Here is a 26477-nt window from a genome sequence, read left to right on the forward strand (position 1 = left end):
ATGGGGGGGGGGGGACACTACAAAAAAGTACCTTAAGGCCAAGTAAAAAAAAAAGCTAGATGATCGTCCCCGTCCGCCCCAGTTTTTGTCAGCGCCCCAAGAAATATTTTATTTTTTAAATCGTGAGTTTTTGCCGAAATCGTTGGTTTTTTACCGATCGCGGATGCAGGAAACATGTGCACGCTTTGTTTAATACTTTCTTTACTATATGGACCACATACTACTAGTATATCACAACGTCAGTATCGATCTGCTGAAGAAAGAAAAAGAAAAAAAGAAAAAAAGAGAAAAAAAACTTTGATGTTGTTGTGTACACTGTGTGCATGAGAGGGTAAAAAGTAAAAAAATAAAAATAAAATCCTCCCGCCCTCCCCGATTTTTCCAAAAAAAAGGACGATCATCTAGTAATTTTTTTTACTCGGCCTAATCCCCGAGTATAAGTCGCACCTTTTTACACCAAAATTCAAGTGCAAAGAAGGGGGTGCAACATACAATCAAGCATGACATCATACATATTACTAGAGAGGCTGTACACAACAAAAATTCGTAAGATTTCGACCGTCCTGGTTCGAGTACCGAAAGTTGCTACGAAGATCCTTCCAAACGCGACTGAAACAGAGCAGGTCTACGAAAATATTTTTCGTAACTTGGAGTACTAAAATACAACTCTCTTGACTCTCCTCCCCACCCGAGCGCACCGTGTCGACGTACTACGAAATAGTTCACACGTTGTGCGCAACCTCACGATTTACGAATATTTGTTAGCTTTTTTCGTTGAAAATATTCGTTACGGCACTACGAATTTTCGTTCTGCGCAACCTCTCTAATGTGAATGTACCGTATAAGTACAAATTTTCGTTCACGAAATCTTTCGCTGGTTAGATCACTTCACCAACAGGCCTGTTACATACTGAATTTCGTTTTTAGTCGAGGTCCGTCACCTCGAACGTTCAGAAAAAAATCTTTAGTTTGGTACAAACTTTAGTGCCCCCTAACGAATACAGCGAAGGTTAATTCCAAACGAAAATTTGTAACTGTACAGTATACATAAACCTTATAGCTTAGACCTGACAACTGGGGTGTGACTTATAATCGGGGAGTAATGGTACGGATAAGTCATTGCTCAGGTTCTCCGATAACCGGCATTCTTTCTTTCAATTCAGAACTGTGGATGAGGATGATAGCAAGCATCCCACTGGTCCTTCCCATTTCGACATTGCCATGCGAACGCATTCATCTGCGGTTATTTGCTTCTTCGCAGTCCACAACGACGGTTTACTGGACACTCAGTTTCTAGGAGTTATTGGTGATAAGTAGTAAATCAACATCCTACTCTCCAATAGCCTCGGAGTCGGTCGCTTGTTGCTGCTCTCGGCGTTACTAAAACAGATTAAACAGATGAAAAAAAGTTGAAATGATTTTTGTCACGAAATGAAGAGAGTAATAAAATAGATATACTTTGATGATGTCACTTGCAGAAGCATGTGCACACTGTACATAAGTGAGAACACACGTTCACACGCTCACTCACTCACAGACACAGACACACACACACACGTACGCGCGCACACAAATCTAAGGTAGACCGCACACAGTGTAGTAATGTTTTCACTGCCGTCGTTTCTCCTCCTTCTCCAGCTCCATAGCAATCTTGGTGTTGATCTTCTCCCAATCGATCTCCATCTGAAGAGGAAGGAGAGAGAGAGAGAAAGAGCAAGAGAGAGAGCGAGAGAGAGAGAGAGAGAGAGAGAGAGAGAGAGAGAGAGAGAGAGCGAGAGAGGGCGAGAGAGGGAGGGAGAGAGAGCGAGAGAGGGAGGGAGAGAGAGCGAGAGAGGGAGGGAGAGAGAGAGAGAGAGAGAGAGAGAGAGAGAGAGAGAGAGAGAGAGAGAGAGAGAGAGAGAGAGAGAGAGAGAGAGAGAGAGAGAAGAGACGATAGTGTTTTTCTTTTCAAAGTACAGTAGAATGCTTCTTTTCCAAAATAATGATTACCTTGAACGACCGGTCACATTGAATTGAATTGAATATGGGGAAGACTAATTTATGTTACCGTGAAAATCTTAGAAAGTGGAGAATACTAAGTACTATCATTACAATTGCAGGCTGCGGGACCAGTACCTACCCCCTGGCCATACTGCAGGAAGCGTTTGTTGGTTTCCTTGCGACCAAAAGTCTGCAGGTGCTTTTGACGGTGAGCCACGACGGTGTCGACGTGCGTCTTGTGTTTCGTTGCCAAGTCCAGAGCCCTGGGTGAATGGTACACGTACATACACACACATTATGCATTCGCGCACACCATGTGCCATGTATTCGCCCGTCGCAAGAGAAGCACGCCAATCTGCAAATGCACTGGATGTGCACCCACAGATTTTCTTTTCATAGCAATGGTAGCAGATCTGATTCTGATTAAAATAGATCAAGACTAGCGCCAGATAACTGTCCAATCCACACAACTGGCAAAGTCATGTGAATCGACCCTCAATGCACACCTGGTCCACACCGCACAGAGTACAGTCAAATTCGCTAATATTGACTGCGGATATAACGACAAATCGCGAATAACGACAGAATTTTCATGTCCAGAGCAAAGTCCGGTCAAACTGTAATACATATTATTGAGACTTCAAGTATAAGGACACTTCGCGAATAAGGACACTTTTCGGATGCCCCGCCGAGTGTCATTATCCGCAAAGTTGACTGTACACTGGAATAGGACGGCCAAGACAGTTGCTTATGCACACACACCTTGCGCTTGCTGGGGTAACCAGTATAGACAGCACGCAGCCGCACGCACGCACCCACCCATCCTCTCTTTTCGATTTTAATACTTGGCTCTCCATCCGAGTCCAAACTGAATGCAAACAGTACTAGTGCTTAGCCACACGGAACTCTCTCTCACACGCACGCACGCACGCACACACACAACTGTAACTCACTGGTCCCAGTGGCAGAGGCGAATACGCATGTCAATAGCGCGGTACACTAATCCAGCCTGCAGGAAGATAGCCTCGGCCTGCTGCTGTTGATGGCACAGCAGTGCCAGCTCTCCGTTCTGTCCCTCGATGGACGGGATGCTGCGAATCTTCTCCAGGTACGTGACTTTGGATGCCTGCACAATTAAACAGTGACACATCATACCACATAGTTTACAGGCTCACTTCTGCCGGACACACCATGGTTACTATGGTAACACCACGATAACAAGAGTAGTCACTATGGCGATACTACAGGCGGTGCACTAGCACTCCGGTTACTATGGCGATGCTATGGTCGCTACGGTAAAGACACACAGAAACAATCTTTCACAAACACACAAACACACACGCAAACACACACACGCGCGCGCGCGTGCGGACACCGACACACACACACACACACACACACACACACACACACACACACACACGCACACGCACACGCACACACGCACACGCACACACACACACACACACACACACACACACACACACACACACACACACGTGAACGCACACACACAAGGGAGAATCTCTAGACACCAGACAAGATCATATCACTTAAAATGCCCCTGTGCCGCACGCTTACATTGCTTAGCGCGGCATACGCTGCAATCGCCGTGCTGACGTCTCTGTTCTGCAGGCTCATAGCCGCCAGGCACGCCCAGAGGTGCTTGCGATCGACGAAGCGACACAGCCGTTGACAATCCTCCCACTTGCCGCTCTGCGCGTACATGTGTACGTAGGATGGGTATGGATCAATGCTGTGCACGGAGGGGTGAGATGCAGAAACACAATGCACACCAAATGTATCAAATTGAGATTGGCATGCCTCAATTATTTCTTGCATCGTATTTTCCTTAGTATAAGCCGCATTGCAGGATAAGCCGCTCACATTTTTTCATCAAATACAGACATCTACCCTGTACTTCATCTACCCTGTACTTCATCTACCCTGTACTTCATCTACCCTGTACTTCACAGCTCTTTTGACCATGGTAGTAGAAGCCGCACCACCGACTTTTGTTTTGGGTGAATTACAAATGTTTAAAGTGCGGCTTCCACTCCGGAGAATATAGTACCTGATACAAAAGAGAAAGACCAAGGAACTACAAGTTACGCTATACTGTCCACTAACACCACCAGTTACTAAGCAATCAGCTCATGCGATAACATTGCACGACGCTGACCGACGGTGCGGACGTTCTACAACTAACTGGCCAACAGCTCTAGCACATCTTGGATGCGCACTCCAACAGCCTTCCAACTTGGAAGGTTCTAAGTTTTAGAAATAACAATCGCCATCTGAGTCCATTCCTGTATACAATCATTATCCGTTATTGAGAGTCTCGCTGGATAGGTAGACGAGGAGGCCGAATTGCCTGTGTATCTGGTGAAGTAAAAAAAACCCAGACAAACACACCTACGGAGAAGCTCTGTCTCATCATCCCGCACTGCTAGAATTACCCGTTCTCAGGAATTGCTCGGCCTGGTACTGCCCCATGCCAGATTGTATTTTGGCTATCACTCTGTATCTTATCTTGGAGCTGACCGATGGAACGCCCTCCCTGCCGCGATTCGCACCATATCCCTACCTGCTGCATTTCGCTCCGCTATCTTCACGTGGCTAGGGCACCCTGTAAGAAGAACATAGATCTGAGGGGACTGCCCTAGTAAAATATGAATAAATAAATAAAAATAATAATAATAATAATAAGTTCAAGGCGTGTGTTGGGTTTTGAACGATTTGCGAATGGCAACCAACTACTTGACTTTGGTTGCTTGTGGTGTGCAAGCAGTGGTGGCCGAGTGGTTAAGGCGATTGACTAGAAATCAATTGGGCTCTGCCCGCACAGGTTCGAATCCTGTTCACTGCGACTGTCATCATTTTTTTCTTCCTTTTCCGCCCTAAGCGCACACACGTACCCGAGTCTCAGGCTGCGTTTACACGACAACGCTGGGGGTGAAAACGCAACAAAATCCTTTCGGATGCATGGTTCATTTACACGGTACGAAGAGCAAAACATAAAAGTTGTACACCAAAACGGAAGAAAACCAAAACGCTGGCCAAGGTGGAAGAATTTGAAAACGGAAATGTTCTGCCGGATAAATTTGAGTGCGTAAACAGTCGAAACGGTATGCTGGCCTCGTTTTCCGTCACGTTTGTTTCGTTTTCGGCCGTTTACACGGATCCGGCAATCCAAAAAATTGTTTTTACAATTTTCGTCATGTGACAAGTGTTGTTTTGTGGCCTGTTTTCAACTATTCCTTGAGTGTGATTGGTGCTTCCACAACAACGAATGCACATGACGAACTTTAGCGGATCCTTTGCTCCCGTGTAGACACGCGAAAACGATACAAACGGAGACCACCTCGGATCAGCTTTGATCATGTAAACGCACGAAAACGAAAGAAGAAACGCGGGACTGAAAACAGAAAGCTGGCCGCGCCTTGTCGTGTAAACGCAGCCTCAGCCAATGCAATTCTCTGAGATTGTAGCACTGGCATTCAATGGCGAGTGGTAAGGAGATACATGTACAGTCAGCTTTGCTTATAACTAGGGCTGAAACGATTATACCGAATAATCGAGTACTCGTTTGATAACTCTAACGATCGAGCAATCGTTTAGATTACCGATTACGATTAATTTGCGTTTTTTAAATTTGTGTCCAGAAAGTACGGTAAAACCTCGTTTTGTGAAGTTTGAATCAGTTTCCGCTGGGAGTATGCAGTTGCCAGGGGTATGGTTTATGTTCTGGGGTTAAATTGACTTCAAAACTGCCATGCTTCGGAGCTACCCTTTCACTAATGCAGATTTGTTGGTATTGTGAAGGCATAGTTTGTGGAAACAGAGTAATGTTTGCACAGAATTATGACTCTATTTGCTAACGATTATAATCGATTACTCGATCGTTAAGCTAAAGAGTAATCGATATGTGAAAATCCATGATCGTTTCAGCCTTACTTATAACGACACTTGGCAGGGCATCAGAAAAGTGTCCTTATTCGCGAAGTGTCGTTATACCCCCAAAGTCTCATTATATTTATGTACCGGTATACAGGTAGAATGGACTTTGTCTGGGCATAAAAATTCTGTCATTATTCGCAAATTGCCGTTATACCTAGTGTTGAAACGATCTCACCGGATACTCGTTAGCTCGCTCGCCAGAAACTCGGCTCGTTCGTGCCGCCAGCTCGTTTGCACTAACGAACACCGTACACCGTACTCCGTACACATGGCAGTACATGTCGACCGGGGAGTCGTAAAATATTTCACGACTCCCTGGTCGATCGAGAGTCCAGTCCCGCGCAAAGTGAAAATCACTCGCAGTTACAGGTGACTGTATGCCTGCACGACACTTGAGTTGTTTCAGTTGTCGTTGCAGCTTTGGTGGACTCTACTGATGTCTTGTTCCGCATCTGCTGACCTGTCGCAGGATATGCTTCGGTCACCTCTCCATTCGAGTGAAAGTTACGCTCAGTCGTTTGGAAGTTTTCTCCCGCGATGCAGCGAAGACCAGGGCTACTTGCAATCTTTGCAAAACGGTCTATTCTTACAAAGGCTAATCGACGACGGCGCTGAAAAGACATCTCGACACCAAACAGCAGTCCGAAGTGAAGCAGCAGCAACCCCAAATGCCGGCGGTGATAATTTGAACCAGCTGAAAAAAATCGAATTTAGAAAAAAAATATTCAAAAAAATAATCATATTTGCCACATCAATGAAACTCGTTAGCTCGCTCGATAGCTTGCTCGTTAGTGGAACTGATCGCTCGTTTGTTATAGATACGCTCGTTTCAACACTAGTTATACCCGCAGTCTTTATTAGCGAAGTTGACTGTATGACGTGTGGTGGAGCCTTGGGACTCGGCCGACCATGAGGGTCTCGGCATTTATTTATTTATTAATGGTCACAGCTCACAAGCAAAGACAAGAAGTTGCATAGTGGGAGCATAGTGATGGTGAGGGTGTCGGCATCACCGCACACAGGACACCCCCCGATATAGAAGTAGAGCAGGGTGAGACAGAGGTAGAGAAAACACAGTTGTGGAGAACAGAGACATAAAACCGAGCCTGAACGATTGAGCACCTGCACACTCGCGCCTGCCCACACACGCGCCCGCACGTATGCACACGCACACACGCACGCACGCACACACACACACACACACGCGCGCACACACACACACTCTCTCTCTCTCTTTCTCTCTCTTGCCCCCCCCCCCCACACACGCGCACACACACACACTCTCTCTCTCTCTCTTTCTCTCTCTTGCCCCCTCCCCCTCCCCCCCCCCACACACACAGTCTGTTGAATCGATCAGCAGCACCATAGGGACCATACATATCGTTTTCACACTTCTCATCACTACATTCCGGACAACTCACGATGCCAGGACGATAGCTCCATCGGTACGCCTCAGCGTGGCTCTGTTTCCCGAAAACGCAATGATGGTAGAGTTCCTCGCAACTCTGCAAGTCCACACATCAACACAAAACACCGATGCAGGTATCAGTTAGAGAGCGCTGCCAGCTCATGATGTATATACCCCCAGAGCGCCTCTGGTCGGCGGAGCTTAATGGGCCCCACCGCCACACTCCATCATTCACCCCAGTGTCTGGAGATATGTGGATTTTGTAGAAAAAAAAATCGACCGAATTCCAGGACTCTACTGCGTGGTATTTCACCTCATTCCACAGTGCTACTATGCTGTGCAAGCTGCCCACAGGCCAACTGACGACGCCCTCCGTCAACCAACCATTAACACTCCCTAGCTGCGCAGCCCAGCTAAACACGGTTTAAAAAATCCACGATGGCGAGACGCCAATAAGGAAGATTGATATGTGTGATAGTCTTGATACTAGTCTGAAACAGCTAGATGGGGATTTTTTCAACCTGGGGAGGTAATGAAAAATGGGTCATGAAAATCAGGCGGGGACAATAAGAGGTGTGGTTGAGGAGGAGGAGGGAGAGTAAGAGAGGGACGAGAAGGTAACTTTTGTATTAAGTAAAGAGCATGCCGGTTGATACCAAGAATATATCTACCTACTTGGTCCGCGTCAGCAATATTGTCGCTTATCTTTCGACAATTCGAACTGAGACTTTGGATATCAACACGTGCACTTGAGACAATAAAACTTGGTATGATGGAAGGTAAGGTACAGAATGACAACTGGCCATGAGGAATTTATTGTCCAAGGAAGGGTTCATACTTTTTTGGACCTCCTCATCGCTGCTCTCGGCCCTGGTGACAAATATATTTTGCTCGGGATCGACACTCTTGCTTTCGCAAGCTCATCTCTCTTCCTCTCCGCTGCCAGGCCATTTTCTAAAGGGAAGTCGACCGTGACCGTCGCCTTCTCTATAGGACTTCGCGTGGGCAGCATGACCAGTCTGTGTGGTTCAAATCAGTCGCCGTTCTTTTGCAAGATTTATTTTGAACGACGACGACGGCTACAGTACTTGCAAATCTCCACGACACGCTGGAGGTGAGGGAACTGCGATCTCAGCTTGGCAAGCGATCCCAGAGGTGAGCGATCTCGGTCATTTTGCAAAATGGAACTGATTCCGAGTAGCCGATTACTTTCTTGTGCGTCGCGCTGCTCTTGCCTGCGCAGTGTGACAAGATAATCTATGTTGATGCGGCGCTGTATCGTCGCTATCGAAATCCACTCGAAATCTAGCTAGACCTTTCAGGTACTAGTAAACTAACTTACTAACCAAAATTGGCATGAAATGGGCTGCCAAGTGAGCTTTGGCGACATGAAAACAAAGCTGAAAGATAAGCGACAATATTGCTGACTCGGACCAAGTACTGTATAGCAGGAAATTTTCGGACGGAAATATTTTCGGATAAAGCCGAATTTCGACCTTTCGTTCGGATTTTATTTTCGTACAGTGCTGCATGCTAAATGAACGTGTTCGCAAGCAGTACCCATGTATAGTGTACATACTTTCACATGAACAAATTTTAGTACGGAATTAATTTTAGTACAAAAGAGGCCGTGTACGAAATTGTACGAAAATAAATTCCGTCCGAAAATTTCCTGCTATACAGTACTTGTATTGAGAGACTCCCAATGTACATGCACACAACAACAAAAAACGCCGTTTGTCCCTTACTCATTATTCGGCAGACGTTTTGTGATGGACAGCAGGCTCTGGTCGATGAAGGCACCCGCCGGGTTGCAGTTGAACCAAATAGCACCGTCCTCGATGGTGGCCAGAATGTTGGCCTTGTTGTCCCACATCATCTGTGACACCATGGACGCTATGCAATAGGACATTTAGTAGACACACACACACACACACACACACACACACACACACACACACACACACACACACACACACACACACACGTAAATACATACATACATTTATAAACACGCGCACACAAGTAGATGCGCACACACACACACGCGCGTGCGCACACACACACACACACGTACGCACAAACCCATTTCGAGGAATTCATAGAACTGAGCTAGCCATCGTGTGATGGCACACATTTCAGCCATATAACAGGATTGTCACCAATTAATCCCAACAAACTATGGAGGGTCAACGTGGTTGTCGGCAATCCGTAACGCTACCACGTACTTAAGCGGACATAGAAATCCGTTGAGAAGTCAAGCGGCCATGGGGCGCTGGCCTTGCAGCCGCGAGCACTGCCGGTCCATTCTTACAGTGTGTGTGTGTGTGTGTGTGTGTGTGTGTGTGTGTGTGTGTGTGTGTGTGTGTGTGTGCGTGTGTGTGTGTGAACTACAGTGCATGTACGCGCTCAAAGCAGCAAGGGTGCCGGCCCCGGTAATGACATCGGATTGAAATGTCCACGGCAGTATTTACTGCTTTTAAAGGGGAAGTTAAGGCAAAAATTAAAATTTCACCAGTTGTAGTCTTCGGGGTGCTGAGTCGACTGGTTTTGGTCCGAAAAGGCTGCGATGCAGCGTTCCTCCTTTATTCCCAATCGAACATGGTTGAAGAAGCGGTCACGTGCTCCTGGGTGCCAAAATCACCTGGTCACCACGCCAGCAGGCGACAACTTTCACACCAAGGTTCAACTCGAGTGACAGGACTGCACCCAAAAAAGGTCAAAACAGGCTGTAAGTTGTACCCTGCAGGCACGGTGACCAGCTGACTGGTGTACGCAGGAGCACGTGACCGCTTGTTCAACCATGTTCGATTGGGAATTAGGGGCGAACGCTGCATGGCAGCCTTTTCGGACCGAAACCAGTCGACTCAGCGTCCAAAAGACTACAACATATGGGCCAATCGCGGTCATCCGTGCTTTTATAAGAACGAAATGGCGCTTTTAGTGACATTTTGCATACAAATCCCCATCTCGTAGGGCGCAGTCACCCAGTTTCGGTGGAAGTGCGCGAGTTCGATTGGGATTCAAGTAGGAAGGGAGCGTCTCAGCTTTCTCGGACCAAGACCATTCGACTCAGCACCCCGAAGACTACAACTGGTGAAATTTTAATTTTTGCCTTAACTTCCCCTTTAACATGGGTGCTCAGGCACCTCTAAAGAAGGGATACTATCAATTATTCTATGATAGTGACAATCTTCCTGATGACGATGGCGAGGGACGTCTTTTTTCATTTTCCCCAAACCCACTGCAGTTTACTGACAAAAGCCCTGGTACAAAGCTACCTTAGAGCATTCCATATGTCTCATCACTGCATTGCTGCTTTGTCCGCCAGATGGTGTGTGTGTTTAAAAAAAACAAAAAAAAACAGAAAAAGAGTGATACTAACCGATTTTGATCGCGCTTGCCAGCGCCTGTTGCGCTGGTCGCACGGGGAGCAGATAGACATCCCGGTTCCTGTCCAAGATGGCCAGGTTGCGTGTGGGCGCCGGGCCGCACTGGTCTAGCAAGATGTCACTGATCTCAGTCTGCATGCCAAGCGGCAATACGCAACAGTTACGTCATACATAGAGAGTGAAAGTGGGTTTAGAATTATACACATATGTACAGTAAAGCTGGTGTAAGTGACCGCTGGTTTTAGCGACCACCTGCTCTTAACCACCGTCTTTCCATGCCCGGACAGTTCTACACAGACACTGTGGGACCTGGTTCAAAAGACCACCTGGCTTTAACGACCGCTTTTCCTTGTACCGCGGGGTGGTCGCTTAAACCAGGTTTTACTGTACATGCAGGCACACAATCCCCCCGTCACCACACACACACACACACACACACACACACAAACGTGCACACACACACACACACGCGCGCACGCACGCGCGCCGCACGCGCACACACACAAAAACACACACACACGCGCACACAATCTTACCGGGTGTTTGTACGGATGGCCGTCCATCAGTGGCTTTCCGCTTAGTGCGTCAAAAAGGAACACCGCTGCAGCAGATAGTGAAACAGAAAAGCAAAGAGCAGACAATTATTGGCCACAACTCATATAACAGGCTGCCATTCCTATGTGTATCTCTGTGCGCTTTTGCCGGCGCTTGCACCATGATGGTTTGTGGTTATCTTGTAAAAAAAATAAAAATAGAAAACCCCAACAGATCTCAAGAATAAGACCTAATATCTCCAAGCTAACATCTGTATATAGCAATATCGGCTAACCCTCATCGACAGAGGGAAAGAGAACCCAATCGAACACAACACCAGCAGTGCGTGCAGTGTGACGCATTCGTTGACAAGATTAACTGCTGCTGAGGCCAAACATACATGTATGCCCCTATAATGGCAGCAGCAGTTGATCTTGGGCACAAGAACAATGCTTCAGAAACGGAGATTTTGAGCTGAGAGTAATCAACAGGTCTAGGGGAAGCTTCAGGCAAAATTTAAGTGTTTTTAAATATACACTACAGTAAAAGCTGGTTTAAGCGACCACCCCACGGTGCAAGGAAAAGCGGTCGTTAAAGCCAGGTGGTCTTTAGAACCAGGTCCCACAGTGTCTGTGTAGAACTGTCCGTGCATGGAAAAACGGCCGTTAAGAGCAGGTGGTCGCTAAAACGAGAGGTCGCTTACACCAGGTCTTACTTTACATAGTAGCTAAACAGCACAATGAGAAATTGCTGACAAGCTGACAAGCTAAAGGGGTCTTCAAGGAAGCGGGCGGGTGATGACTGAATCAGTTCTCAGTCTAAACTGGAACATTGCCGAGTCACCTGGATCAGCGATACGTTGACTCACCTTGCTCGTTCTTCCTGTCTCTCAGTGCCACAGTGTCACAACTAATACTGACTGTCTGCTCTGTGAGTAGCTCACATTGAACACCTTGTGTGCGGAGAGTAGCAAGGACACGACCCTAGACATGGTAATGACGGCAAGGAGAAGCGAAAGAGAGAGAGAGAGAAAGAAAGAGAGAGAGAGTCAGTATGCTGGACAACACGGCAGTTGGAGTGAACAATGCAGACTGGGCGCTCCGTCCGCATGCCTGCAGGCTGCCAGTGTGTACCTGGTGTTCTCCCTTGAAGTACAAAGAAATCACTCTATGTGTATGCTCCCGATCGGGTCACAAGTCACCCAGTGTTCTTTTTCAAATAAGTTCAAGTACCCCCCCCCCCCCATCATTGACCTGGCTGACCCTGCCCCGGAGCAAACAGTGGATATAACACACACGCACGCACGCACGTGCGCGCACGCGCGCACACACACACACACACACTACAGAGCTGGCAACTGAAATCCAAGCCCGGATTTTCGTGCCCGAGTGCAGCACCGATTCTAGCGATCTCTATTTCATAGTGTTACAATCCCATGCTGGGTCTTAGCAATGTGAGCGCACCGCAGCAGGGGTTGGATTTCAGATGCCAGCAGTAGACATGCTGCATGTGTGTTATGTAGTCATGACAGACACGTGATCTTACATCGTATGAGTAGACTTGCATGCCGGCCCCACTGATCAAGAGGAAGTGACGTTCGGTCTGTTTGATGATTGACACGGCGACGTCCTTCAGTTCAAACATTGCGGGTGTGTTCCAGTTCTTGGAGCTGAGAGCAAAACATGAGGACGAACAGACAGACGGACAGACAGATGTAGCATTCATACTCTCAAGGTTCTCAAGGCACACATCTACGGATTGTGAGTTAGTTGTCCACTCACTCACACGAAGGAGAAGAAGACAAGGGCAGTGCGAGTATGCACACAGCTTACCATTAATCCATACAGTGTGATTTTATGCGTAAACTTATTTAAGAAAAAATTCATCCTTGGCTCTCCATCCGAGTTTTATCTGTATACTCATTACGTGTGATAAAGTACCCATACTACACAGACGTGCAAACACAATCATGGGCGTGCAAGACACCATAGAAAGACAAGTTTGATCCAACCGACAACAAGCTCACACAACTCAGTTTGGGATATTTACAGGATACAGGAACAATATGATACAGGTGAAACAAGAGAGAAAGAAAGCTATCCGTCCATCACGGAAGGAACAACAACTAACTAGAAAAGGAAAATATCGAAGAAACAAGTAGCGCAAGCGAAAGCCAAAACGCTCTCCTCAGCAGAACGTGCACATACACGTGCGCCTACAAAGCACCCACAGCAGCGCAAACGACGCCAACGTACTACACTAATCTACACTAATTTACATGCATCAAATAAGGAATCCAAAAGCAACCGAAAAAGTAGCCAGCTCTGCAGAAGGATCCGCGACTGAGTACAGTCCGCGTAGCCATGGGACCTCATGACGTCAACCAAACAAAAGACACAGAAAAGACGTGTCAAATAAACAATAAATAAACCAAACGCAGATTCAAACAGCAAACCAGTAAGCTAACGATAAACTAGTAACACTGAGACAATTCGACTGTCACAAACTGTACAACAAAATCACATGCAAGAAGTCCTTTCACTTTGTCCACCGCTCGTTGCGTGACATCACTCCCCACCAAAGGACTTCCTGGGGATCACAATCCTAAACAAACGAATGCACGAACACCACAATCGACTCTGGTATTCCGGACCTCACAATGAATACGACTGCGTGCCAAACACCGCTGATCATCGTCGCTGTACTCTTCCCTGAGCATGTTACCCAGGCGCTGCATCCTGCGACTGACATTCCATCTTTTCATCAACTTGATGGCTTCCGGCACATCACTTTCTGGTGGTCGTTGGTTACCCTTCCTCCGTGCAACAACTAGGCACTGCGTTTCAAACCGCTTCGCTGGGTTCTCACGCGTATTGTTCGCTACACGTGGTGGCTCCTCCATCTGCCACCGCCGTTCCATTTTCGCCTCGATACAGGCCACCGACACAGTGCATCCGGCTTTTGTGTCCAATGCGCTGTTACCATTGACGACCTTCATTTCTGTCTCCACCTCAGCCGTATCCATGGCTGACACTCCAAAGCACTGTCCACTGTGCTGGGTTGTTGGAGCGACCGACTGATTCTCCACTGACGCTCGTCGTCCACGCGCCTCGTGGTCAAACACAACCATTGTTTCCTTGTACATTGGAAACGTAATCCTGGTATTTGTACTTGGGACTGTCATTACCCCCACAGCACTACTGTCCACTAGTCCACAAGTAGACGCAGCCTCCGCCGCAGAGCGCTCCCCTCGCAACTCCGCTTCGGCCGCTCGGAACGCATGCCCCCGTTGAGCACGCGCCTCCTCCCATTGGATAGCCTGCTCCCGTCGAGCGTTGACCTCCTTCACCTTTCTTTCCACGTACTGCGCGAGTCGGCTCCCCTCGAAACCCAGGGCCTTACCAACTCGCAGCAACCGCTCCTCCAACAGCAGTCCCCCCGCGGACTCTGCCGAGTATCCTGCGCCCTCACTGGCTCTCTCCTCGAGCATCGTGGCCACTTCCTGTCAGCGCCACTGGATCCAAACAGCGTATCTATCCTGGCGTGATCGCCATAATTTGATCCAACCGACAACAAGCTCACACAACTCAGTTTGGGATATTTACAGGATACAGGAACAATATGATACAGGTGAAACAAGAGAGAAAGAAAGCTATCCGTCCATCACGGAAGGAACAACAACTAACTAGAAAAGGAAAATATCGAAGAAACAAGTAGCGCAAGCGAAAGCCAAAACGCTCTCCTCAGCAGAACGTGCACATACACGTGCGCCTACAAAGCACCCACAGCAGCGCAAACGACGCCAACGTACTACACTAATCTACACTAATTTACATGCATCAAATAAGGAATCCAAAAGCAACCGAAAAAGTAGCCAGCTCTGCAGAAGGATCCGCGACTGAGTACAGTCCGCGTAGCCATGGGACCTCATGACGTCAACCAAACAAAAGACACAGAAAAGACGTGTCAAATAAACAATAAATAAACCAAACGCAGATTCAAACAGCAAACCAGTAAGCTAACGATAAACTAGTAACACTGAGACAATTCGACTGTCACAAACTGTACAACAAAATCACATGCAAGAAGTCCTTTCACTTTGTCCACCGCTCGTTGCGTGACAACAAGTGACTTCATAGCTAGATCAATGACATAATTGAAAGATGAATGACATCATAGCTAGATGAATGACATCATAGAATGGTGAATGGCAGCGCGGTTGGAGTACTATTAGCGCCACTAACTTACTTGTAAATGACAACATTGGGTGTTGAAGTCACAACGACGAGATGATTCCAGCCGACGCTGACTCGTGCTATGTTGGCATTCAACTCTGTGTAGACAGAACACGAACGCCGAACTCCAAATTCACCACTCACATCTCACACCCCAGAAACTCCCAACTCCCAACACACGATCTGCAAAATCCCAACGGCCACCTCACGTCCCACAAGCTCGCAACTCACGCCCTGCAACTCAGTACTCACCAACAGTCTCTCGCACATCGTTGCTGGTGTCGTGAATAACGATGGAGCGCTCTGCCGTGACGGTAGCCTCCAAGTGCCGCCACAGGTAACGTCTGCACAGCCAAACAGAACAAAGAAGCAACAACTCTCACAACTAGAAGTAAAAGAAGGATCCATAACATGCGGACGTTGAAAAATTTATAGCCATGCATAAAGTTGAAGCTTGGCATGAAACAAAACTCTTGCAGTTTTTGTTCTTTCGATATCGTCCGTAATAATTCTTTCGACTTTAGTCTTCCTACGTTCATCAATTCTTCACTTCTTCTTTCTCTATATTAGCACTTAACAGTTCTGTATTCAACAAAGCCTCAGTGGGGGCAGCGAACTCTAAATAATTTAAAAACCAAACCCGAGTGGCGTGCTGATTTAGCTGAGCCTGTTGGATGCGACTGGGAAACCACCGCTCATTGCTCGTCAGTCTACCCTCGGTGGTCGGAATGCCGTAGTGTCTTGTATAAAAGCCTGTTTCATCTAGACGCCTGTTTTGAATAGAAACCTGATTTTGAAGATACATGTACGCTGTCAGCACATACGCCTGGTTTTAGTGTTGACATACATAGAGATACGTGGTTTGAATAGAAGCCTGACTTGAATAGAAGCCTAGCACTGACATTGGCCTATACAGGAATACGCCCGGCTGTAACACGCGACATTACGGTATGCATTGATCACAGTTGATTGATGAGTTCAACATTTCCAGTATCGTAACTTGGTCAATTCTCAGTGCCAGATCACTATAATTATCTCCATACATTCCATGTGGGTCAAAGAGAAACTCTCGGCTTTCGTCCGGAACAATCGCCTAAGCAAAAGGAGAAGCGGTTCATGGGTAACGGTGCTCTTTGCTGGCGTCGTTCCAATTTCGCAATCAGCTCACTTTGTTGAAGGAGCTGGCACACAGCTGATGTTCTGACTAATAGCCGGTCAAAAACAGTAGGCCACGGAGAGCAGAGACCGTGAAGGTACCTCTACGTGGGGTCTGCTATGAGTCATAACAATGACGGAGCAACACCGGCGAAGATAACGACAACAGGAGCAGGAGGGAGGTTTAAACAACATTGATACATGTGCCTAGATTTTCTTTGGATTGGACTTTTTCAAATTTCCATTTTGATTTCATCGCCGAGTTTGATCCCTTGTATCTTTTGGTGTTCTTCCTTCTTTCCAGGTTTTTTTTGCCATAGCTGGCTATAATCGCCCTCACCTCCTCCTTGATTGGCCTTTGCCATGAGTGTGTGCGTAATAATAATAGTAATAATGTCGTATTGTTTGATAGAAAAAACCGTTTTAGTACTGTAGGTGTACAGTAGTAGGAGCGGCAGCATGGGGGGGGGGGGGGGCGGCAGCATGGGGGGGGGGGAGCGGCAGCATGGGGGGGGAGCGGCAGCATGGGGGGGGGGAGCGGCAGCATGGGGGGGGGGAGCGGCAGCATGGGGGGGGGAGCGGCAGCATGGGGGGGGGGGGGAGCGGCAGCATGGGGGGGGGGGAGCGGCAGCATGGGGGGGGGGGGGAGCGGCAGCATGGGGGGGGGGGGGGGAGCGGCAGCAGCATAAGCAACAGGAGCGCCAGCAGCAGCAGCATGAGCAACACCAAAGCCAACAGCTCACTCACTTGTCGGTGACTTTTCCGCAGACGACACGCCCGTCCCCAGCTCCACACACGAACCCTGTGCTGTCACGACTCCAGTCTATGCTGTAGATACCACCAGAGTTAGGCTTCTCGAGCGCCTCCGACCACTGCAGGAACGTGACACGAACACAAGAAGGTGGCGCGAGGACACACAAGGACATGAAGGCAACACCGTGACATCAGAACACCTAGAGATACTGATCAATTTGCTACACGTACACAAATCAACCTCTACTCAGCTATTCCCCCCCCCCCCCCCCCCCCTGCGCCTTAAGAGTGTATTACAGTGAGGCCTGTCACGGCGACCACTGGTTTTCCGTTCCTCAGTCGGTTCGTCTCCAAGGGACCAGTCTCCTTCTCTCCCTAGCCGCTTCATCTCCATTAATACAGCAAAGGCCAGTGCTGGAAAATAGGTTTCATTCCGAATTGGTCTCCAGGCGCCCACCACCACCGTGGAAATACTCTATGAGTCGTATATTGAAGTATTCACTGGTTTAAGGGAAAGAGACAAACGAGTGAAGAAACAATTGACTGCCACCACCAGGATTCGAACCAGGGACCCTCGATTGAGGCCAGCGATGCTCTAACCACTGAGCTAAGGTGTAGCTGTCATACCAGCAGAGACCATATAGAAGTATGCTTGTGTGAGAACTAAGAAGTGCAGATTTCTAGCTGCATACCTAGGTCAGTTGTGCGAGTACTCACCCCGGCATTGTTGCACAGACGGATGGTGTCGTAGGAGCCTGCGGCAAAGACTGCACCGTCCGGTGACCAGGCCACTTCCAGAATGGGGTGTTGCTGAAACAGTGCCTTGGTGCTGTACACAGGCCGACCGAAGGAGTCCCACAACTGCAACAGCATAATGCAACAGACACACGCAGTACGAGTTTCTTTCTCTGGATATTGTCAACATCTGTCATGCTTGGACTCTACTTAGAGTATCCTAGCCTGCTGTCCCCATGTTACCCTCACTGATATCAAACAACTTTGGACAATGGTGTGATCTCGGCAGCTTCAGAGCTCCAGAAAGCAAAGTTTTACTCAAGGAATTATCCACAGTGAATTATCCAAACACACTGCAGACGGAGGCCTCGAGCATGTGCGACGGCATGTCAAGCACAGCGATATTAGGTGATTACTGATGACATCAGAGTCCTGCAAGCTGGAATCAAGTGTAGTGAGGCGGGGAGCATGACTAACCCTGATTGTTCTGTCCTCGCTGCCTGAAATGATAGTATTGTTTATGGGGCTCCAGTCCACACACAGTATCGTAGCATCGTGTGCTTTCCACTGGAATGGCATAACAATCAACCAAGTACGCAGAGAGACAGATAGACAGACAGACAGACAGACAAACAGACAGACAAACAGACATGGTTGCAAATTCTTGGAATGACATCGACTCATAGAGTTGGCGCAAGGTGCCAAACCAAATGCACCTTGAGTGGATCATAGATCACGTGCACCAAGACATGTGGGATGACTTGCACAGCTGGCTCAAACATCAATGCCACCTACAACAGGGTCTGTTTAAGCAAGAGAATTCATTCCTGCTGCTGAACTCAATCTCGGCTCATGCACGAGCCACTCTCAACCGCACGCCTAGTAAGCTCACGGCGAATCGTGCAATTCCTTTTTAATCAAGCATTCCAAACCCTCCATGTGATGCAAATCCCGCTCTATTATCTCTTATTGGCCACAGGCCACCATGACAGTACAGATTTGGAACGTGAGGCATGTGGCATTCGTGCGCAACATTCCACAAGGCACGGCCATCAAGTCTCGACGCAGATAACACCCAGCGTAGCAGCCACTAATGACGAACCTGAGTGCTCTTCGTTTGGGAATAACGGAGGAAGCGAGCGCTTCAGCTTCCTCGGACCAAGACCACTCGACTCGGCACCCCGAAGACTACGAGTAGTGAAAAAGAATACTGATTCTGGACACTACTTCCCCTTTAACGCCCACCATAGCAGCCGCTTGTGACAAACCTGTGTGCTCTTGGATCCAGCGTGTCTGGGCTTGACAGTCAGCATGGTAGCGTCCGTATAGATAATCGACTCTCCGTCAGGGCTCCATGCTATGGCATACACAGGATTGCCTGCATGAACAATTCAGCAAGCATCATCACAGAACTCCATTTTCTAGACGTAATGAATAACATGTGAGAGGAGCTAACATCTACAGCAAGATAACCATGTTGCTTTTTGGTGATAGCTTGGTGATTGGATCATGAAAGGCAGGAATAGTGAGATGGTTTAAGACCATGATTCTCAGCCTGGCACAAGGGAAACCTGGATGCAGCGAATGAGATTTTTGGTCTTTGACCACTTTAATGGATGAGTTCGGTTGTGCACAAATACAGTTAGACAGACAAAAGAAAGACAAACAGACAGATAGAAAGAAAGAAAGGTACAAGATTGCCACACAAACGTGCCCACGTACACAAAACGAGAGAGTGGTAGAGAGGGGCAGCCAGATGCCGCAGCAAAAATACCAGCGCAGCGTGTCAACATACCACTTTGAACTAGCGTGTTGCGGTACATGCCAGCTCGTGACCAAATCTTTACTTGTCCATCCTCACCAGCTGCAAAGCACGAATAGAGCAAAGAGAACAAGAGCACAATTGAATGGAAAACACTGACTAAAAAATCCAATATACACACCCCACTGTGATTGGTAATATAGAGACTCGGATGGAGAGCCAAGGATTAATTTATGAGAAAGAAAAAGGAACAAGGAGCTAAAAGTTACGCTACAATGTCAACTAACTACTAAACAATCAGCTCATGAGATAACATTGCACAACACTGACCGACGGCACTGACGTTCTACAACCAACTGGCTAACAGCTCTAGCACATCTTGGATGCGCACTCCAACAGCCTTCCAACTTGGAAGGTTCTAAGTTATAGAAATAACATAAGGAGGGAAGGTGCTCCTTGGTCCTTTTTCTTTCTTCTAACTGGTACTGTTTGTTTTTGTAACATGGAAATTGTGGGCACAAGTTATGAGATCGAGTCCACCAACTAAAACCAGATTTTGAACAGTCAGACGTGCACAATCTAGCACAAAAATAACAAGGAGTACTGAGACATTCCACAGCATGAAATTCAGCTTGAGGACTGCTCGATAGCGCTAACCAACGGCCTTCCGACTTGAAAGGTTCATAGATATTAGTGCTAATTCCAAAGAGGGGAAGTTTTTTTTACTAAGTACACAACCTACTCGTCAGAAGGGGAGAAGACGACAGAATATAGAAGAACAAAACAGCAGGGAGAGTAGGGGCTGCGACGCAAAGCCTGTGCTGGTGAGGCAAGGCCACAACATCGACCTATGGTCTCTTTAGGCGATTACATTATTAGTTGAGTTGCTTTGGCGAAGTCGCGGGTTAGCGGCCAGTGCTGCACTTGCATTAGCAATTCACGCTGCAGAAGTAGCGCCCATTAGAAAACTCCCTGACTCGCGATGTACTGTAAGAGTTGAATCTCTAACGGGGCACAAAGTCTGGCACAAAGTCTAACACTTTAACGAGGAAGAATAATAGTATTCCTTCTCGCCTCTGTACTAGAGGAATAGAAGCCAGGTGTGTGCTGGCAGGGTCGTTAAACGTGTGCCCGCCAAGTGGGACATTTTTTGCAAATCGCTAGACTTAAGATTCGTCACACTTTCAATTCTTACAGTATAGTGAAGATCCATAAGACTACACTGCAAGGAGATGTATATTATTTTGGTAGACTGTGTGAGAAATGCTGGCAGCTCTGGTATAGCTGTCATAGGTTAGCCCGGAGTGCTACATATCACACCTGGACGGGCATTGCTGCACTTTGACTTCGTGCCTCTCAACACAAACAACTCAACTTATGATGTGATCGCATACTCTAAAGTGAGAAACTTTCGCTATTTCCGCAACCATCATATATTAAGAAAGGGTTTGCTCCCCACACCGGACCTCGCGCTATTCCGCCGACTTTAATTGACACTTGACTGACTCACGACTGCCATCCAGAGCACGAAAAGTCCATCGAACCTTCGACTCGGCAAACCTGCAAGAAAGCACCACTCCCTGCTCAATACACAGTGTTTCGGGGAATTCATCAGTTGAGCTTGAGTAGGCTGAGGAAGAGTGTGCCTGAAGAGCACCACTTATATAGTGATGTTTGTGCCTGGAGAGCACTATATAAGTGGTGCTCTTCAGGCACAATCTTCCTCAGCCTACTCAAGCTCAACTGATGAGGGGTGAATTCCCCGAAACACTGTGTATTGAGCAGGGAGTGGTGCTTTCTTGCAGGTTTGCCGAGTGGAAGGTTCGATGGACTTCTCGTGTGCTCTGGATGGCAGTCGTGAGTCAGTCAAGTGTCAATTAAAGTCGGCGGAATAGCGTGAGCTCCGGTGTGGGGAGCAAACCCTTTCTTACAAATCATCGCCAAAGTCGCAACCACTACTTCGTACCATCATACATTCACGAATATAAATCACCGCAAACTGTTGCTCTGTACATGGATTGTAGACTGCACAACAACCAATTGAAGAGTTAGAATCGCAAACATTTCTCGTCGTGAACTCGAGCGATTCTTGAAAGCGCAAAATTTGCACGCCACGATAGTTTATCTTTTTACATTAACCTGTTTCTTTGTGTGCTTGGCATTCCAAGTGCAATTCAGTGAGATACACACACACTCATACTCCTGCCCATCGCTGAAGCGATGATAACGAACAAGCTATGTCAGAAATAGCAATTCAACAGCTTGCAAGGCTGATGAATTGACCGCCACTAATTTTAGCCTGGTCTACAACACACAGCTGGTTGAAGTGGCTTTTTCTGGCCAGTGAATCCCACACACACTCACACAACCCCACACCCCCCCCCCCCCCATACACACAACACCCCCCCCCCCCCTCCCCCAACAATACCCCCCCCCCCCGCCCCCCCCCCACACACACACACAACACCCCCCCCCCCCCCTCCCCCAACACACACAAATACCCCCTCCCCCAACACACACACAAATCCCCCCCCCCCCCCACACACACACTCACACAAATACCCCCCCTCCCCCGACACACACAAATACCCCCCCCCCCCTCCCCCAACACACACAAATACCCCCCCCCCCCCACACACACACATACTCCAGCCGTTCATCCACTCCCTACCTGTAGCGAAAGCCGTGCCGTCAGCCACCCATCGTAGCGTGAGAACAGCACCTTGATGTGCTTCAATAGCTTTCTCCAATCGACCAGACCGAGACACTGAATAAACCTTGCCTGCAATTCAAACAAACACGAAAAATCATAACAGCACCGGAGCACCCCTTTACGAACACCGCTTTCAAAAAACGAATGTCATTCACATCGAGTCTAGTTCGATGTACTGACCTAGTAAGAAATGCTTGAAAGCCATTTTTAAGTGTCCAGCATCACCTACGATTACCGTCACCGCAGGCAATGGTGAGTGTGTTATGCTATACTGACTTTAAATAACCGACGAGGAGACAACAGTCGTAAAATAACAATGAAAAATATCAATTGTGCACTCATAACCATGTATAAACAATTAAAATGAAACAATTCCAGAACGTTTTCGTGTGACCATCATCAGTGGAACATCGTCACATAGTAAGAATCACTAAAACAACCAGTTATATAGCTAGAGTAATATGAAAAGAAGCACTCATAGCTGCCACATTCATCTACTGCTACCATTCTCAGATACACTGCAAAGGTTCACACTACACGCGCTATGCATAACCGCTAGCTGTGCTGCATTCTCACCCTTCTTTTCATATTACTCTAGCTATATAACTGGTTGTTTTGGTGATTCTTACTATGTGACGATGTTCCACTGATGATGGTCACACGAAAACGTTCTGGAATTGTTTCATTTTAATTGTTTATACATGGTTATGAGTGCACAATTGATATTTTTCATTGCTATTTTATACTGACTTTGTTAACGCCAAACATGAGCTGCAGGTGGGAAAGCATGCGGAACATGAACCGTGTCAGCACATGCACGGCACCGCCCAGCCAGCATGACCTACCAACACAGCACGAAATGACGAGTGTGTTACGCTATACTGACATACGCGGCACCACCCAGCCACCATCCCCTACCATCACTGCAGGCAATGACCAGTGTGTCGGGTCCTCCTCCGCGTCGACCACCCGAGCCGCTCGTAGGCTGTTGCTTCATGCACGTCGGTAGCGCCTTGTCGGGTAACGTGAATAACTGGGAAAAAAAAGAGAAAAAGGAGAAAATAACTATCCATCACGTTAATGTACACGTGTAGGGGCAGGGAGGAAAGGGAGGAAAGGGAAGATCCTCCGAGGAAAAGCTAGTTTGAGCGACGGAGTATACCTAATTGCCAGGAATGCGCGCGCGCGCGTGCACACACACTCACACACACACACACACACACACACACACACACACACACACACACACACACACACACACGCGCACGCATGAACTCGTCTTGCAGCTGCTCACTGCCAGAAACTGGTGACATTGTGGGTCTCCCCGTGAAGAAGGGAGAGAGATTCAGAAGAAATGTCCAAAGGGTCATCTTGTTACCTTGGTAGCAGTAGCGTCCTGTACATTGTTGTCTGGAATCGTCCACTTCAACACATTCTGGTCATCACTGTGAATGATCGAATACACACACACACACACACACACACACACACACACACACACACACACACACACACACAAACACACACACACACACATACGCACGCACGCACATACACACGCCTTTGTCTTCAAAATTCAGCACGGGTAGGTGCGCACACACACACACACACACACACACACACACACACACACACACCTCCACTGACCTGACACTGTAGAACTCGCTCTGAGACGCCCACACGGCACAACTGAGCGGCTCGGAATGTGCTTGGATCATCCACAGTCAAGGACAACACACTTGGCGGTGACAGCATCACATGAATGCCAGAATGCAAAGCTGTAATGAACTGCTGTAATCCATAAAACGTATTTTCCGGAGTATAGCCACCAGTAATTCACCCTAAAAAAAACCCGAGTCGGTGTGGCTTGTACCGGTACTACACGGTAAAATAAACAGTACTAAACGGGGTAGATGTCTGGTTGTGCCTTATACTTCAGTGCAGCTTATACTCCGGACAATACGGTGCACGTATTTGCAGGACCTATCTCTGGACTCACATGCGGGTCAGCATCTTCCACAAGGCCTGAAGGGTATTACATGTGTATTATGAGCAATCTACCAATTCACCAGCCACTGCTGCTGTGCTGTATCTCAACAATAAAGTGATGCCAGCAGTTGCACTAACGTTACTGCTCCTGTCGTTCACATTGCCTGCTCGCTGTGCTGCTCACGTATAGAATACGTCCGGAGACGGAGAACAAGCTGCATTGCAAATCGCAGTATTCTACAGTGCTGCTCAATGAAATCCAGTCGCGTCGCTCACGTTTGGGACTCGCACCATTTCGCCACCCAGTGTTCGCATGTCTAGGGCTGCGCAACGCCCTGCCGGCGTGTAGTTGAGTGATGCGACTGGATTTCATTGAGCAACACTGTAGTTTCACGAAGTGCAGGCCTGCTCAGGCAACCTATGTCATGGATAATGTACATTTTTTTCAATTATTTTTCTTCTTCTCTGCATTGAGACAGCTCTCATGCAAGAACATCTTCTTTGGTTGGAGTTTGCTTACAATAGACACCCTTAGCAAAAAACGTTATGTCGTAACGGTATTATCGTAAGGGGGAAAATACCGTGATTTGGGTTCGACCTTTAGCAAGATGCACGCTATTTTTGGTACGCTGTTGCCACGAGAATAGCTTTGATTTCGCGCGGTACAACCATTTTTGTCACCATATACGCGATACAAGGTGAAATGCGTACGGACTATGCAATATTTGGCCAAAACACGTACCGTTGGTCACAACGATAAATCAGCCCCCATAACGTTTATACGCTGCAGCTTCAACGCTATTTGGGTGATCAAGGTACGAGTACCGTAAAAAATTAGCGTTACCGTTGTTTGCTAAGGGTGTCTACTGAAGATCTCAAAAACTTATGATGTGGCTCACTATCTCCCCTTCAAATACTAGACAAATAGCTCCCTTCTCCTGATGAAATTGTTATAATTGTCGTGCACATCCCCTAGTGCAGACTAAATGCGACACCAGATATCTTCAATCAACCCTTTCGCCTAGGCTGTCCATTCATCGCTGTACTGAGCACTGAGGTTCATGGTGTATTGCTCAACTAATGACAACTATTCAATAATATTGTCAACAACGCACAACAGCTTTCAAAGCTCTAATGGGAGTTCAGAGGATATGGGCTCGCTCGTTCGGCGTGGAGATGATCAGCTTCATTGCGACACCACCACCGGCTGAGCACTGGAATAGAGCCGTGAACGGCGAGCTGCGTGACGGAGCACAAGCCGCTCCTGCGAACACAGTGCCGCTCGCACGCAACCGTCGATGCCACACCTCCCTTTCAAAGCAGGCATGTAGTGTGGCCACTCCAAACGCAAGCAGGGCAGCTCCAGAAATATCGAGCCGACTGTCCAAAGAGAATAATAATGAAGATAACCTGCAAATGCGGGGAGCAATGGGACTCTCACGACCGAATGATGTTTGTGTCAATCATATGCACAGAAAACAGAATAACCTGCTCTGTGTGACTGTTAGTGTTACACTTACAGCGTCCCTGCAAAAGAGTGAGAGTCACTCATTCAGACTGGTCTACGCTATAGCAACCGAGTCAAACAAATCATCGCGGTTTTTTGCTAGTTGCTAGCCTGTACTGCAGTGGACGGTCGGTATGCGTCCGTCCCTAGCCCTAGCCTAGGCGCTAGGCCTAGCCTAGCCTATCGCCTACACTACACTAGTCTACAGGCTACACCATGTACACTAGGAGTACAGAGTACACAGGTACACAAGGCCCCTGCCAGCCCTGGCGAGCTGCGCTTACGCGTAGATCTACGCTTGTTCTGTCTGCTGTCACCATGGGCACAGCGTCACAGATGAGCATCAGAATGTAG

The 26477-nt window shown here is 47.7% G+C and overlaps 1 protein-coding gene and 1 non-coding gene across 2 annotated transcripts; one reads left to right on the forward strand and one right to left on the reverse strand.

Moving 5' to 3' along the window:
- Window positions 1–1123: 1123 nt before the first annotated feature.
- On the reverse strand, window positions 1124–26128 carry LOC135830061 (intraflagellar transport protein 80 homolog). Its single transcript, XM_065342444.1, has 22 exons — window positions 25768–26128; window positions 24275–24330; window positions 24006–24072; window positions 23546–23660; window positions 22586–22696; window positions 19948–20016; window positions 19421–19530; window positions 18630–18719; window positions 18135–18278; window positions 17412–17536; window positions 15762–15853; window positions 15523–15607; window positions 12820–12943; window positions 12143–12257; window positions 11277–11341; window positions 10734–10872; window positions 9097–9244; window positions 7362–7445; window positions 3562–3736; window positions 2934–3106; window positions 2120–2243; window positions 1124–1683 (listed from the first exon to the last, which is right to left on the reverse strand). The coding sequence occupies exons 1-22, from the start codon at window positions 25804–25806 to the stop codon at window positions 1609–1611; spliced, it is 2325 nt and encodes a 774-aa protein (XP_065198516.1). The 5' UTR covers window positions 25807–26128; the 3' UTR covers window positions 1124–1608.
- Trnas-aga (transfer RNA serine (anticodon AGA)) lies at window positions 4768–4849 on the forward strand. Its single transcript has one exon. It is a non-coding gene; the product is annotated as a tRNA-Ser (tRNA).
- Window positions 26129–26477: the final 349 nt, after the last annotated feature.

The sequence above is a fragment of the Sycon ciliatum genome, chromosome 13, assembly GCF_964019385.1.
Source record: "Sycon ciliatum chromosome 13, ocSycCili1.1, whole genome shotgun sequence".
Taxonomy (NCBI): Eukaryota; Metazoa; Porifera; class Calcarea; order Leucosolenida; family Sycettidae; genus Sycon; species Sycon ciliatum.

Coding starts and splice junctions, on each gene's coding strand:
- LOC135830061 (XM_065342444.1), bottom strand. CDS start 25,806: ATGAAGCTGATCATCTCCACGCCGAACGAGCGAGCCCAT. Junction 24,073..24,274: donor AGCGAGTTCTACAGTGTCAG/GTCAGTGGAGGT, acceptor GATCATTCACAG/TGATGACCAGAATGTGTTGA. Junction 3,737..7,361: donor GGAGCTATCGTCCTGGCATC/GTGAGTTGTCCG, acceptor CTCCGTGCACAG/CATTGATCCATACCCATCCT.